The sequence below is a fragment of the Thalassophryne amazonica genome, chromosome 1, assembly GCF_902500255.1.
Source record: "Thalassophryne amazonica chromosome 1, fThaAma1.1, whole genome shotgun sequence".
NCBI lineage: Eukaryota > Metazoa > Chordata > Actinopteri > Batrachoidiformes > Batrachoididae > Thalassophryne > Thalassophryne amazonica.
The window spans coordinates 128,326,605-128,344,120 of record NC_047103.1 but is presented as its reverse complement, the minus strand read 5'-3'; the positions used below and the strand labels follow the sequence as shown (position 1 = coordinate 128,344,120).

The window sequence follows — 17,516 nt, the reverse complement described above, 5'->3', positions numbered from 1 at the left end:
TGCAGGCACTGCCATTAAGCTTTTTAGTGTACTTGTCCATAGGACAAGTAACCCTGGCAGTTTACTTTTCCTATAGGAAAAGCTGGTTGTCCGGACAACCGTTGACTGGGATTCAAATTAAATATTTAACTTTAATATTTTAACATAAGAATTGCAGCTGAAATAGAACAATTATTACATTTCAACATTTTCTGGGACTAAAATTCAGATTAAATATTTATCACATCTACTTTACTGTGACATATCACTTCATGAAAAAGTTAATACTGTCACTCTCCTGTGTGGGTGGTAAAATTCAGTTTTCAAAAAAAAAAAAAACACACATTTATTTCACATTGCATGCATACAGTAGTGTTCAGAATAATAATAGTGCTATGTGACTAAAAAGATTAATCCACGTTTTGAGAATATTTCTTATTGTTACATGGGAAACAAGGTACCAGTAAATTCAGTAGATTCTCACAAATCCAACAAGACCAAGCATTCATGATATGCACACTCTTAAGGCTATGAAATTGGGCTATTAGTAAAAAAAAAAAAGTAGAAAAGGCGGTGTTCACAATAATAGTAGTGTGGCATTCAGTCAGTGAGTTTGTCAATTTTGTGGAACAAACAGGCGTGAATCAGGTGTCCCCTATTTAAGGATGAAGCCAGCACCTGTTGAACATGCTTTCCTCTTTGAAAGCCTGAGGAAAACAGGACATTCAAGACATTGTTCAGAAGAACAGTGTAGTTTGATTAAAAAGTTGATTGGAGAGGGGAAAACTTATACGCAGGTGCAAAAAATTATAGGCTGTTCATGTACAATGATCTCCAATGCTTTAAAATGGGGAAAAAAAAAAAAAAAAAAACAAAGACGCGTGGAAGAAAACGGAAAACAACCATCAAAATGGATAGAAGAATAACCAGAATGGCAAAGGCTCACCCATTGATAAGCTCCAGGATGAACAAAGACAGTCTGGAGTTACCTGTAAGTGCTGTGACAGTTAGAAGACACCTGTGTGAAGCTAATTTATTTGCAAGAATCCCCCGCAAAGTCCCTCTGTTAAATAAAAGACGTGCAGAAAAGGTTACAATTTGCCAAAGAACACATCAACTGGCCTAAAGAGAAATAGAGGAATATTTTGTGGACTGATGAGAGTAAAATTGTTCTTTTTGGGTCCAAGGGCCGCAGAGAGTTTGTGAGACGACCCCCAAACTGTGAATTCAAGCCACAGTTCACAGTGAAGACAGTGAAGCATGGTGGTGCAAGCATCATGATGGGCATGTTTCTCCTACTATGGTGTTAGGCCTATATATCGCATACCAGGTATCATGGATCAGTCTGGATATGTCAAAATACTTGAAGAGGTCACGTTGCCTTATGCTGAAGACACGCCCTTGAAATGGGTGTTTCAACGAGACAATGACCGCAAGCACATTAGTAAACCAGCAAAATCTTGGTTCCAAACCAACAAAATGAATGCCTCGCAGATGTGAAGAAATCATGAAAAACTGTGGTTATACAACTAAATACTAGTTTAGTGATTCACAGGATTGCTTAAAAAAAAGTAGTTTGAACATAATAGTTTTGAGTTTGTAGCGTCAACAGCAGATGCTACTATTATTGTGAACACCCCCTTTTCTACTTTTTTTTTTTACTAATAGCCCAATTTCATAGCCTTAAGAGTGTGCATATCATGAATGCTTGGTCTTGTTGGATTTGTGAGAATCTACTGAATCTACTGGTACCTTGTTTCTCATGTAACAATAAGAAATATACTCAAAACCTGGATTAATCTTTTTAGTCACATAGCACTACTATTATTCTGAACACTACTGTAGCCTCTAGCCTTTTAATCCCTTAACCAAGAAACAGCTCATAATGTTTCTCTCCTGCGATTGTTCATAATTGGGGAAATAATTAAAATAATTGGTAAATGCCAATATGCATCTGCTTCTCTCCTGTGTGTTTTCTGAATTCATCACTGTTCAATGCATGATCATTTGCCAGGATGTATTTTATAAAGCAAATCAAATTCTTTTATTTCAACATTTAAAAATGATTTACTGATCTGCAATTGAAGGAAAATCCCGACAGACACAGTATATTGCGTTGTCCTCTTCCTTGTGCCCCAGCCACAGATAATCCTGTGTCCAGCTACTCACAAACTTCCTCTCTCTTCCTTTCTCTTCATACCTCTTCTTTGATGCTTCTACACTTGCAGGGGTTGATGATTTGCATTTGACTGGCACTTTCCCTGGTATCTGGCCTGGTTTCAGAGGTTTTAGAAAAGACATTCTGTTCCATATATTCTTCAAAAGGTGTGTTAATCGATGCGATGTTCGTTATATAATGTTTTCCGCCACAACATCTCGCAAGAAGATGCTACAAACTAGAGGGTGACACGGGAGTAGATTTTCACTCCTGTCCCCTCCCACTCCCACAGAAAAATTCCTGTCCCATCCCAATCCTGGGCCAGAGTAAAAAATAAATAAATAAATAAAAATTCCTGTCCCCTCCCACTCCTGGTAAAATGACTCCCACTCCCATCCCGCTCCCATTCAGAATGACTCCCGCTCCTGTACCACTCCCATTTTTTTTTCCTTCTTTTAGTTTTTAGGCTTTAGTGTTCTGCAGTTTTATTGCAGAACACTAGAACAGAAGATGTAGCAACAGAAACAGTTCATCTGTGGTAATGCGAGGTCTATTAGAAAAGAAACCGACCTTTTTTTTTTTTAAATATATGGATTTGAATATCGTGCGATTACGTCAGACAAGCTTAAACCCTTGTGCACATGCGTGAGTTTTTTCACGCCTGTCGGTTGCATCATTCGCCTGTGGGCAGGCTTTGAGTGAGCACTGGTCCACCCTCCTCGTCGGAATTCCTTTGTCTGACTTCTTCCTGAGAGACTGGCGCTTTGCTTGATCAAAATTTTTTCAGAAACTGTGAGACACATCCAAGTGGACACCATTCGAGAAATTCAGACAGTTTTCGGTGAAAATTTTAACGGCTGATGAGAGATTATGGAGTGTTACTGTCGCTTTAAGGACTGCCCACGGAGCCGGACGGCGTGCTGCGCCCCGAGCCACCATCATCAGCCTGTTTCAAGCTGAAAACTTCCAAATTTAAGCCTCTGTTGACCCAGGACGTCGTGAGAGAACAGAGAAGTTTCAGAAGAGCTCGGGATCAGCAGTTTATCCGGACATTCCACTGTTAAAGGAGATTTTGTAATGAAAGATGTGCGGACGGATTCGCGCGTCGGCACCCACCCGCTCATGGCGCGGTGCCACAGCAAAACACCTCCGTGTTGATAACTATTCGTAAGATTCAGGCGGTTTTCGATGGCTTTCAGTCGAGTGAGTATCCGATAAATTGTTTAACAGCTGGGCATGATCAAACTTGTCCTGTAATGTTTCCAACGGAGGTGTTTTGCTGTGGCGCTGAGCGATGAGCGGCTGGGTGCCGACGCGCGAATCCGTCCGCACATCTTTCATTACAAAATCTCCTTTAACAGTGGAATGTCCGGATAAACTGCTGATCCCGAGCTCTTCTGAAATTTCTCTGTTCTCTCACAACGTCCTGGGTCAACAGAGGCTTAAATTTGGAAGTTTTCAGCTCGAAACAGGCTGACAACGGCGGCTCGGGGCGCGGTGCGCTGTCCGGCTCAGTGGGCAGTCCTTAAAACGACAGTAACACTCCATAATCTCTCATCAGCTGTAAAAATTTCACTGAAAATCGTCTGAATTTCTCAAATGGTGTACACTTGGATGTGCCTTACAGTTTCAGAAAAAATTTTGATCAAGCAAAGCGCCAGTCTCTCAGGAAGAAGTCAGACAAAGGAATTCTGACGAGGGGGGTGGTGAAAAACTAAATGTCCATGCAGAAAGAAGACATGTGAGGATAGCCACCAAGACACAACTTTGGAAGAATGTTTGGCTTCTGTTGGTGTGAGTGGAGAAACTGGGAATAGAACATTTTTATTTATCTTCATTTTACATACCGTTCCTACTTTTTTTAATTTGTGGTTGTTTCTGTTCCATTTCTGAAATTAAAGAACTGCTCTAAGTGTTAACATTTTATTGTTTTTTCAAACTTTGTAGTAGAACAAACACAAAAACCAAACTCTTATAAAGAAGGAAAAAAAATACACAAACGTGCAGGAAAAACTGAACAATGCAGACTGATTTGACTCGTGATTTTTGAAAATAATAAGCAGTAACTTACTTTGAAATAAATTAAACTGCAGCCTAATAATTTTGAAAAATAAAAATCATCAGCGTGTATTTTTATGCTGACTAGAGTTCATTTCCTCTTTTTTCTCCTCCTCAGTCACATTTTGTGCTTGAACATTAAACAACTACATTAAATCATCTAAAATAAATATCTTTGTAAAATAACAGCCTGTTAAAGTTCAGAGTTCTCAGCTGTTTTATGTGATTTCTGCTTCTGAACATCACTGCAGAGTTTCTCCACATCAGGGTTTGTTTAAATCACACGTGTGCATCATTTTTATTCTGTTCATCCATATATTCTCATTTTAAGGAATTTTGACCAATTTATTTCATCTTATAATTTCAGTATAATTGTCACCCGTCCCCATTGGGGGATGGACGTGTCGGTGACAGTCCTGTCCCGTCCCATCCGGGCATGTCCCATCGGGAGGAGGCCCCGGGGAAGACCCAGATCACGCTGGAGGGACTATGTCTCTCAGCTGGCTTGGGAACGCCTCGGGGTTCCCCCGCAGGAGTTGGGGAAGGTGTGCATGGATCAGGGGGTCTGGGTGGCTTTGCTTGAGCTGCTGCCCCCGCGACCCGACCTAGGATAAGCGGAAGAAAATGGATAGATGGATGAATGTCACCGACAGGTGCATACGGTGTGAACAGGACATACCGTCAGAACAGTCCAGAGAGAAATAAAGGCAGCGCCACAGTTTAGTCTGTGTTGTTTTTCACTCTGCGCTCAGCGCCCCCTGCCCTCCCCACCCCCTCCCTCCTCACAGCCAGCCAACTCACGCATGCACATCACATCACACACACACACACACACACACACACACGGTTGCAGCGATCGGACCCAGTCTTAATTTTAGACGGCATTAAGCAAAGGCGCCCGCTATTTTTTCGGCGTCTTTTTGGAAAATTGACTCAAATGACAGCAGGATGGCTCACTGTCTAAAACCTTGGTTCTCGCTCCCATCTGCTCATGTGAATTTTTAATCCCATACCGTCTCAATCACGTGATAAATAGCAAAGTTGACTCCGATCCCGTGGGAATCCCACAGGAATCCCGTGACCTGTGGGACTCCCAAAAAATGTCAGCCTCTACTGCGAACACACACTCCATACATTGGTCTCATGCACACACTGATATCATGTTTTCCAACTGTCCGCTGCGTGGAAAGTGGCGGGAAAAACTGAAGACGCTTTCTTGCGAGGTGCGAGACAAGACGTGATGTAAATAAGAAAACAAAAAGGCAGCGGTCAGGTATTTTGGTTCTGAGCGATGAAATAAAGAATGTGAACGTTTTAAACCAAAAAAGAAAAAAAAAATGCCACTTGTCCGGTCAGACAACGATTTAGAGCTATTGCTTGTCTGATCACATTTTACACTTGTCCCAAACAATCAGACAAGCGTTAATGTCTATGCCTGTATTGGTTGCCCAGTAACCATAAAGAATTAAAGTGAAAGTTCTTTTTGTCAAAGATTTCCAGCAATAATGATTAAAGCTGAACTCTGTAACAGATAAATAGATAGAGAATAAATTAAAGCATTAAATTAACCACTGCAACCACTGGTGACCTTGAAATGGAGGTCAAGGTCACCGGCCTTGGAATCCATGTGAAGTACTCCTCCAAGGCATGTACCCACCAAATATGAAGTTTCACCGAGCAATAAGTGCATAGCTACATTGTGGCGAAGGATTTGACAGCTGTGACCACTGGTGACCTTGAAAAGTAGGTCAAGGTCACTGGCCTTTGAACCCATGCGAAGTACTCCTCTACGGCATGTACCCACCAAATATGAAGTTTCTGCGAGCAATAGGTGCCGAGCTACATTGTGGTGAAGGATTTGACAGTTGTGACCACTGGTGACCTTGAAAAGCAAGTCAAGGTCACCGGCCTTCAAATCCATGTTAAGTACTCCTCCGAGGCATGTACCTACCAAATATGAAGTTTCTGCAAACAATAGGTGCCGAGCTACGTTGCAGCAAAGGATTTGAGAGTTGTGACCACTGGTGAACTTCAAAAGTAGGTCAAAGTCACTGGCCTTTGAACCCATGCAAAGTACTCCTCTAAGGCATGTACCCACCAAATATTAAGTTTCTGCGAGCAATAGGTGCTGAGCTACGTTGCAGTGAAGGATTTGATAGTTGTGACCACTGGTGACCTTGAAAAGTAGGTCAAGATCACTGGCCTTTGAACCCATGCGAAGTACTCCTCCAAGGCATGTACCCACCAATTATGAAGTTTCTGCGAGCAATAGGTGTCGAGTTACATTGCAGCGAAGGATTTGACAGTTGTGACCACTGGTGACCTTCAAAAGTAGGTCAAGGTCACTGGCCTTCGAACCCATGTGAAGTACTCCTCCAAGGCATGTACCCACCAATTATGAAGTTTCTGCGAGCAATAGGTGTCGAGCTACATTGCAGCGAAGGATTTGACAGACCACTGGTGACCTTCAAAAGTAGGTCAAGGTCACCGGCCTTCGAACCCATGTGAAGTACTCCTCCAAGGCATGTTCCCACCAAATATGAAGTTTCTGTGAGCAATAGGTGCGAAGCTACGTTGCAGCAAACGAACTGTGGCCGGACAGACAGACAGACAGACTAACTGACAATCCGGATGCTATATGCCCTGCCTTGCGGCGCCGCGCGGGACATATAAACAAAATTGGGCCCAAAATGGAACCCTGGTGTACACCACACATCAAACCGACAGCATCATAAATGATCTGATTTACAGTGACACTAAAGCTATGACCCGACAAATAAGAGGTGAATCACGCTAGAACAGTCCCTGACAATCCGAGCGAATTGCGTAGTCTTGTTTGTAGGATTTTATGATTGACAGTGTCAAATGCGGAGGAGAGATCTAATGAGACTAGAAGGGTGCATTTTCCACAGTCCGCAGACATCAACTTTATATACGTTTTGAAGAATTACGTCAAAACTACAAGGTCTATTAGATAATAAACCGACCCTTTTTTTTTAACTATATGGATTTGAATGACGTGCGATTACACCAATCATGCTTGAACCCTCGTGCGCATGCGTGAGTTTTTTCACGCGTGTCGGTGACGTCATTTCCCTGTGGGCAGGCCTTGAGTGAGATGTGGTCCCGCCCTCTCGACTGAATTCCTTTGTTTCACACGCTGCTCAAGACGGCGCGCGTTGCTTTATCAAAATTTTTTCTGGACCTGTGAGGGATATCCGAGTGGACACTATTCGAGAAATTAAGCTGGTTTTTGGTGAAAAGTTTAACGGCTGATGAGAGATTATGGGGTGTTTCTGTCGGTGTAAGGACTTCCCACGGAGCAGGACGTCGTGCAGCGCTTCCAGGCGCCGTCGTCGGCCTGTTTCGACCTGAAAACATCCTAATTTAAGGCTTAATTCACCCAGGACGTCGTGAGAGAACAGAGAAGATTCAGAAGAGGCCGGCATGAGGACTTTATGCGGACATTCCACTGTTTAAGGACATTTTTTAATGAAAGATGTGCGCGCAAATTCGCCGAGTCGTTTCCGTGACTACTCTGCCCGCACGTTCTTTCATTACAAAATGTCCGTTAACAATCGAATGTCCGAATAAACTCCTCATGCCGACTTCTTCTGAAAGTTCTCTGACGACTTCCTGGGTCAACAGAGCCTGAAATGTGGAAGTTTTCAACTTGAAACGGCGAGACGCTGCAGCCTCGAAGTGCAGATCGCCATCAGCCGCCGTGGGCCGTCCTTACGGCGACACTACCAGACCAAAAATCTCTCATCAGCCGTTAAACTTTTTACAGAAAACCAGCTGAATTTATCGAATGGTGTCCACTCAGTTGTGCCTTACAGTTTTGAAAAAATTTTGATCAAACAAAGCAGCAGTCGAGCCATTCCTAAACAATGAGAAAAAAAAAAAAAAAAAAAAAAAAAAAAAAAAAAAAAAAAAAAAAAAAAAAAATCGACGAGAGGGTGGGCAACTCCTCACTCAAAGACTGCCCACAGGCGAATGACGTAACCGACAGGCATGAAAAAAACTCTTGCATGCCCACGAGGGTTCAAGCATGCCTGATGTAATCACACGTGATTCAAATCCATATGGTTTTTGAAAAAAAATAATAAGGTCGGATACTTTTCTAATAGACCTCGTACTTCACGGATTCTCATCAAATTTGCACAACAGATACATATTAGGACATGGAAGACTCTCCAGAATATTGGAGGTGATCCAGAACCGAATCCAGGTTCTGGATCAAGATTCACTTTATATAGGCTTTGAAGGATTACGTCAACACGACTTCACGGATTCTCACCAAATTTTCACCACAAATAGATATTAGGCCATGGAAGACTCCAATAAACACTGGAGGTGACCCGGATCCGAATCTGGATTCTGGATGAAGATTTCACTTAATATACGCTTTGAAGGATTACGTCAAAACTACTTCACAGATTCTCACCAAATTTGCACAACAGATATACATTAGGACACGAAAGACTCCCACTGAAACTTTGGAAGTGATCCGGATCCGGATTCTGGATCACAATTTCACTTTGTATAGGATTTGAATGATTACTTCAAAACTACTTCACAAATTCTCACCATATTTGCACCACAGATTCTTGGTCACAATTTTTGAAATTTTGCCTCCAAATTTGGCATGCACACAGTGCACAACATGCACTTGCTTATAAGCCATTACCTGGGATAAGTGATTGACCTTGACCTTCAGAGTTTCGCTTGAGGTCAAATGTCACTTAAATGAGGCTAAACTTCAGATTACAGTAAAACATGTCGTGTAATACACCAAATTAAAGGGCTTGATGAGAGTTGCATGAGCCTGTGATGTAAACTGTGTGCTGCACAGTGAGTTAAAAGGTGAAAAATGCAATGATTACAGACAAAACAAAAAAACAAACATAGATACTGACAAACATATAGTGGATAAAAATTATTTGAACACATCTTTATTCATTCTTTCTCCCACCGAGCTGCTCGTCCAGTCAGAATCACACTGTTTCAAATAATCATATTTGTCAATTTCATGCTACATTTATATTATTCTGTTGATTCCTATCTGCCACTCTTTATATTCATGACCTAGTTTGTACAAAAGAGATTTGAGAAAGGTGGCAGACATTATAGGCCCCTCATTTTCATTATGTTTCTTAAACACACTTCTTTGCATACTACTGCGTATGTGTTTGTGTGTGTGCGCTATATTTATTTATTTATTAACTTGTTTAAATATATGTCTTAATGTTTTGTGTACAGCACATATATACTTTGGTCAATTTTGGCTGTAGTAAAGTTATAAATAAAGATGGTATGGGACTGTGGTTTCTTAAACACATACTGTGGATATTTTATGCAAAACTAAATTGGAGTATTTTCCATCACATCACATATTTCAGGCTGTGAATCAGGTCTATATGTTTGTAGAGCATATTTGGAAAGGGGATTTAAAGATACTTCAGAATAGGAAATATTACTATTGTAGATAGCTACAGATACATACAGAAAGAATACCAATATCGTTCACCATCAATCAAACTGCTTCATCTGGGACCAAAAGACATCCATGAAATGGATTTTGTAATTTGGGCATGTGCGCATTCAAGTATGTTTTTTTATTGTAATTGTTTATGTGTTTTCTTTTTCGTGATGGTAGAACTACAGAGCTTCTTAACAAGCCCCCGAATGTCACCCTGTGTGCAATATTTATCAATAAATGTTTGTGTAATGTTGTGAATGTCACACACTGTCAGCTGTCAGCTGCTGTGCACCTAGTATGTTTGTGTGTGCGCTACTCTACGCACACGCACAGACACACTCATTCAATTTCACAATGCAGCAAGCTGCGTGGGAGAACAGCGATCGAGCCACATCTTTCATTGTTTTTGCAAGTTGCCTCTAAAAGTGCTTTAATTTTTACACACAACGGTGGACATCATCAAACACACAACACTCCGCACTTATGGTACCGGCAAATAACACAACCAAACTACTTAAATAAATTTGCATATTTAAATAGTTATTGTAGGAGCTTGATGCATGTGCACTCAATTCCACATTGATTGGGATGTACAAACGCAATGTATTTGGACCCATGCGTACGCACACTTTGATACATCTTGACATTTTTGTGCTTATGCCAGTTTCTGGGTTTTGGTGTAAGCCATGTTTCAGTAGGAAATCCATGCAGGTCTTTGTACAGGAGGCCCCTGAATGTGAGCGTTTCAAACAAGACAAAAAATAAACAAACAAATAATCACTTGCATACATTAATAATACCGCCACTAACCATATAATAACAGTAATAACAAGAGCAATCCAAGATTTCTGATGTCTGCCAAGGGTTGACGAGGACACAAAGTAAAAGATATGTGATTCACATCGGGACCTGGATTTTACCTGGATCCGGATTCCACAACACAATGCAATAATTGCATACTGATCCAGAATGGTCCGACTGATCAAGAGGTTGCAATGTGATATTCACAAGCTAAAACAAAACAGTGCCTTCCTGATCTTGGTTTTACATTGTGATGTCATATCTGTGAAGTAGTTTTGATGTAATCCTTAAAAGTCTACAAAGTGAAATCCTGATCCCGAATCCGAATCCAGATCACCTCCAAAATACTAGTATATTGGAGCTTTCCAAGGCCGAACACCAATGTGTTGTGAAAATTTGGTGAAAATCTGTTAAGTAATTTTGACGTAATGCACAATATCCGACAAAGTGAAGTGTACAAATTGAAATCCTGATCCAGAATCTAGATCGCCTCTAAAACGCACTGGAGTCTTCCATCTACCTGTGCTGCAAATTTGTTGAGAATCAGTGAAGCAGGTTTTTTTTTTTTACAAAATCCTTCAAAACCTATATAAAGTGAAATCTTGATCCAGAGTCCCGATTCAGTGTCACAGTCTGAACGGTCCCCCATTCTGATTGGTCCCCTTGCCTTCATTGTGCATGCATCATTTCGAAGTTAGCAGCGATTCGCCAATAAACGCCTCATTTTTGATTAAAATTGTACTCCAATCATCATCTATCTCAGCAACAGATCTCTGAAGCTTTTGTACAACAATCTTTTCCACATAAATTCAGCATTATTCCATAATAAAAGAATGGGAAACCGATCAGAGTGCAACACCAGCGCATCTGACACTGACACTCTGAGTGTGACACTACACCTGACGTGCCCAACCAGTCAACCTGCAATCGAACAGTCAATCGCGGGCTGAGTTCCAGTTGATCGCACGAAAAAAAAAGTCTGTCCCTGGACTCCAGAGGATGTAGTGCTGCTATTCACCTTATTCAGCCCCGCCCACTTTTACAACAGAGGCATTTCCGTTTTGTTTTAAGACTTCCGGTTAGCACTGTTTTCAGTATAGACAATGGAAGATATTCCATGGGTAGAAACAAAAACCTTTTTGAAAAGCTCAAAGGGATCGACTGTGTCTCACCCACGGGTCATAACAGAGTGGGAAGATGACATGAAAAAGTGACCCTCGATTATTTTTAACTACTTTGTGTTGTCACTCGGCGCAGACGGTTTGGCTATGAGGAACTACGAGCTTCGCAACGCACAGCGCCGCTGAAGCTCACATAAAAGCACAATCAAGTTAAAATACTACCCAACAAGTAGTAAAACCGTAATGCCAAGATTACGTAACATTAATATACGTATGGTGTTAGCAGCCGGTTTGCTCTGTGTCAGCCTGATCCCATCAGATCTCAGAAGCTAAGCAGTGCGGGACCTGGTTAGTACTTGGATGGGAGACCTCTTTGGAACACCAGCGGCTGTGTGTGTTCCTCCAAGTAAAACTGGAGTTGCGTCAGCAGGGCTGTGAAATTAAAATTGTAAAATCCGAGGATAATTCGCAGGGGGTCTGGGGGGAGCAGCTCCCCAGGAGCCGGGGGTCTAGAGCCTTGTGGGGCCCCAGAAACCAAATTAAATTTTCATCTACTGATACATTTTCAACATCTCCTGGAAGAACAAATCTCAAAATTACTGCATATTTAAATGATCCTAGATTCAACCTTTCATTTGAACCTTCAATGATCATGTTGAAATAACAGAATACGACGTGGAAGTAGGACCTGGAATGATTTTCCTTTTAATTGTAAACCAAATTATGCATTAACTCAGAACAATTAAACTACATGAAATTCATGAAGACTAAAAAGACTGTTAAACCATGTCAAAAACCACAGCTAAAGATTGTAGAATATTTTAAAAATATCAATAACATACCTTATAGTAAAAAAGCCACACATTCTTGTGTAAATTCCTGTAAATCCACTCAAAGCCACTGATGTGTAAATTCATGTAGCCTAAATTCATTCAAAGCCACAATGTCTTTTTTTTCAATGAAAGAAAGACTAATGAAAGAAAAAAAGGCACATAATCTTTTCTGAAATCCTGTTTGAACAGCACAATGTTTATTTTCCAGAGAGACAGAAAAAATTCTTACCAGTTCACTTTTCCCGTTTATCTTTCAGGTGTGTTCATGAAGCCAGCAACAATTCCACGGATTCTTGTCCTTATCACACTTTTTCAAACTGTCTTTCTTGCCATCTTCGCTCTGTCTGATGTCGCTCCGTGACACAGACATGCTGCAAAATTCTTCTTTTAAAAACTTGAAAGTTCTAAAAGTGTGCGATGTCCACATGCTACGTTTAGCTAAGCTTCACACAGGAGCCACACAGTGTCACCGCAGCAACCAACCAGTCCCGCTTTACGACAAGTGTCGTAACAGCCAGGCTTTGAGTGGCATTTATTCTCCTCGAAACTCCGCGGATCCGAGGAAACTGATATGTATCTGTAACACACAGATCAGTGTCTGCAGACTTATAAAACTTGCACAATGTTGTAAAAAAAGAACGCTTTGCGATAAGCATTTTAAAAACTCAGTAATGATCACGATTAAAGAATACAACATTCACACACCCCCACCCCGACCATGATGAAATCTGCGGAATCCCGCGGAGTTTTCACAGCCCTGTGTCAGGAAGGGCATCTGGCGTAAAACCTGTGCCAAATACCAATGCGGATCTGGCTGTATCCGCTGTGGTGACCGCAAATGAACTGGGAGCAGCCGAATGGACAACAACAATATACGTATGGTGTTATTTCATGCAGTGTTTGGTTGTATCAAACACCATAAAATGAGTAAATAAGATAGCAGCTAATGCTACAAACACAGCTTACCCATTTATCTCACTAGTATCCACCGTGGCTTCTTCAACGGAGCATTATAGTCCAATCATTTCTCTAGGGAAAGATCCAGTGGTGTGGGTTTTTTCCTCCATAAAATAAAAAGAACAGACAACGGGACGTTTGGGTGGATTTTTCAAAATCAGCGCCTTTATCCAGCACCGGAGATTGTCTTTCAATGGAGGAGGGAACAAGTTAAATGCTGGACCACAGCACTGAGATCTCTCCTTTCCATGTTCAAAACATCGTTCTGAAAACAATAGTTTCCTCTTTTTCCAGTTATTGTGGCACCCACAAACTGAACAATTCATGCTGCTCATGTTCGGGCACTTGTAGCGTACTGTGTTCCCTCGTAAGCCACCCACCCTGACTTCCTAAGGTGAATAACAGACTGATGCAGCAGGTGGCAGCAATGCACCAAGGATGCCGGCTGCCGTTAAACGCCAGAGTAGATGAACAGCTCTTCTTCTATGTGGATAAGGAAAATTGTAATTTTCATCTTGTATTCGTTTTTCATTTATTTATTTTTCATATTCGAATGCCAAATCCATCTGTCTTATCTGCAATGTAAATGTGGCTTTACTGAAGAAAGGGAATTTGGAGCGGCATTTCAGATGATTCACGAGAAATACAATGCTAACTTCTAATGCTAACCCAGCTAAATCCCCTCTGCTCGCTCAAAAAGTCCAGGAATTGAAAAGTCGGCAATCAGCACAATGATTCATGATCCATAAATATGAAGAGTGATGAATGTGGCGAACACGACTGCAGTGTGCTGTTCGGGCCAGGAGCCTGAAGAAGCATTTATTCTGTTTGCAGTTGGAGGAGCCACACATCTGCTGCACATAGACGTTAGGTAGCTGCTGAATCACTATATTACGTTACTAAGACATATATATTTATTTATAACACAAAACTGTCAAAAGGGGTAATAAATATAAGTGTAAAGATGGTTGAATATATCATAAGAGCAGTAAACTGATCAGTCTGCGTGAACACCGCGCAGATCGCTGCTGCGTTCATGTACCGTCGGAAATTACAGCTTGGTTGCTTGGATTTTTTTTAATGTGGGTGGGGGGTCTGCTTCACTGGGCTCAGGCACCTTATATAGGCCAGAATTAATCTTTTGTGTGGATATACTGATTTTTTTTAACCAAAAAATAAAACAAAAACCACGCACCTGCCACAAGCAACTGCTGAGTTTGAAACAACAAAAAATCCTGTAATTTCTGACCGTACCTGAACACAGCAGCGTTCTGCACTACGTTCACATGGACTGATCAATTTACTGCTCAGATATATTCAGTCATCTTTACACTTATCTCTGTTACCCCTTTTAACAGTTTTGTTATAAATAATATATATGGCTTAGTAACGCAATACAATTGATACAGCAGCCACCACGGCACACAAGCGGGTTTTTTTCAGGCCTCCTGCACACTCCTGCAATCTTTTCGGCTCCTGCGCGTCCTGCACCTTTCAGTCCAATCCTTTATGGAACGGTCTACTGCCTGAAATTAAACAATTTCTGAAACACTCAAATCATGCTGAATATGCACAGCTTTTGGATTTGAAAGCAAGTTTAAAAGCATATTACATGTGCTATCAAGCAGGTTGCAACAGTGTGACCTGCAGAACTTCGACACAGAACTTAAGCACCAGGACAAAGACCGTGGATCCTAAGAGTGCATGTGATGATCACATGCAGAGCATCTTGTCAGAATTTGACAAGCGCTTCACTGACTTTGCATCCAAAGAGCCTGTTGTCAGTTTTCTCTGTTTTCCATTTGGGGAAAATAATGATGCATTATTATTGTTAAAACCTGCCAGAAAATTGCAGGGGTGGTGGCCAAGTGGTTAATGCGCTTGGTTTCAGTGCAGAAGGTTCCGGGTTCAAATCCCACCCCTGCCACATTTCTCCATGTAATGTGGAGTTGCGTCAGGAAGGGCATCCAGCGTAAAACCTGTGCCAATTCAACATGCAGATCCACCTTGGATTTGCTGTGGCGACCCCGAGTGCAAACAAGGGTGCACAATATATTGCGGCTACGCATATGGCTCGATAGATCTCGATACACTGTCAACTTTAAAAATAGATCTCGGTTCAAAAAAGGTCGGGCACTCCTGCTCTACACCCAAAGCGATCAAATGGAATAATGTTATTATTAACCATCAGATGATAAAATAAAACCACTTTAATCATTCTAAAAGTCAGTTTTAAGCAGAAATGAGGCGATAATCTGTTAATCGCTGCTAACACTCCGACATGACGCATGCGCAATGAAGGCAGGGGGACCGATCACACTGCAACACCGAGTTCGCACATGCGCAGACTAGTGTGGAGGATCACTCAGACAAGGGGAGTGCCGAGACCCTGACACCAGAAACCCCAACCAAAATTCAATGGAGTCTTCCATGGCCTAGTATCTATCTGTGGTGAAAATTTCATCAAAATCCATGCAGTAGTTTTGATGTAATCCTGCTAACAGACAGACAAACAAATAAATAAGACACCAATGATTTTATTATGTCCTTGGCGGACGTAACAATAAGGAGATATGTCATGCTCGCACAGCTCAGAAAGATCGCTTCTGATCTGATCAAACTGAAATCAGAATGATAGCCATTATGAGAAAGTGGTCCGGTGTCACAGACTGAACGGGCCTCCCCCTAAAAATCGGTCTACCTGCTTTCACTGCGCATGCATCATTTGGGACCACAGCAGCTCATCTGAGATGGACTCTCTTAACCCAAAGCGATCAAATAGATTAATGGGGTTATTAACAGATGACAAGGTAAAACCTCTTAAATCGTTCTAAAGTCAGTTTTAAGCAGAACTGAGGCTGTTTTAAACAGAAATGAGGTGATAATCTGTGATGCTTTCAAGTGACGGAGGCGCAGTAAACGCAACAGCTAGCACCTGGTGTAGCTGTGGTGCTCTCATCGTTTCCTCCATCTTTTATGATGAAATAATGCTGACTTTATGTGAAATGATTGTTGTACAAAGCTTCAGATATCTGATGCTGAGATAGATGACGACTGGAGTGCAGTTTGACGCAGAAATGAGGTAATAATTGGGGAACCGCGACTAATACATGCACAGTGAAGGAAGGGCGGACCGATTTTTAGAGGGGACCATTCGGTCGGCGACACTGGAGCTGATAAAACAACAATAAATAATGAAAACAAGAACATCAACAAATAAATAATAATAACAACACTAAAATGTAGTTTACTGTATTCACTCCACATTAAAAAATGAGGTCTGTGTGAGATTGATTCACTTCACTCAAATCAGATGGTCACATTAATACAGCCTACAAATAAACAAATGTTTAGCGTTAAGATTTTCATATTTTCTCTTTTTCGGGAAAAACATGATCGCTACTGTTAATCCAATTTAAGTTATGTAAAACAACAATGCACATTGTCTTGCTTCAGCCTAAAATGAAGCCAAACATTACAAACGCGCTGTTTATACGTCTTAAAAACAGTAAGTGATGTAAAGGATAACATCAGCTCTGCTAGCCAACTAGCTGCGTCTGAGCCGAGTTACAGAGCTGAATAAACAGTTACTCAGGACTGGGAGGTTTATTATATTATAAAGTTGGTATTTCTACCTTTCGCTCATTTCTTCTCCTGTCAAACTCCTCGAAGGTGATTTGTCCTTCCAGGTAGTCGATGAGCTCTGCGCCGAAAGCCGACATGTCTCACAAGAAGAGTCCGCTTCAAAAACAAACAGCGACATGAGCTACAATCACGTGTTCAACGAAAACTTCCGGGTTTGACCTGCGTTCACTACCACCCCACACTCACGAGCGCCACTAGCTTAGTTTCTGACAAGCTAAAAGTGGACACTCTCGTTATGGCCGAATAACTTTCCACAGTTTCTGGGGATTCTGTGTTAGTACGCGCCCGCGGCCGATGTGCTTGATAAATTCTTGCGCAAAAGTAGTTCCCAGATAACTGTGATATATTTCTGAGCACTCTGACCAGGCTGTACCTGGCAAGCTCCAGGTCAGTTTATGTAACATTTTTAATTCTGGAATAACTTTGTGATGACGGATGTTGCTAAGAACGCAAGTGATTTTTTTTCCCAATCTCTGATTGGA

At 41.5% G+C, this 17,516-nt stretch overlaps 1 protein-coding gene across 3 annotated transcripts in view; it reads right to left on the bottom strand.

Moving 5' to 3' along the window:
* gtf3c3 (general transcription factor IIIC, polypeptide 3) overlaps positions 1 to 17,181 on the bottom strand; it is an 84,406-nt gene extending 67,225 nt beyond the window's left edge. For all 3 annotated transcript variants that reach the window (XR_004561779.1, XM_034174315.1, XM_034174326.1), the window contains exon 1: positions 17,025 to 17,181. Coding sequence is in view for 2 of the 3 variants with exons in the window: in XM_034174315.1 (XP_034030206.1) it covers positions 17,025 to 17,111 (87 nt within the window). In the remaining variant the exon portion in view is untranslated. The remainder of the gene's footprint in view (positions 1 to 17,024) is intronic.
* Between the last annotated feature and the right edge of the window lie 335 nt (positions 17,182 to 17,516).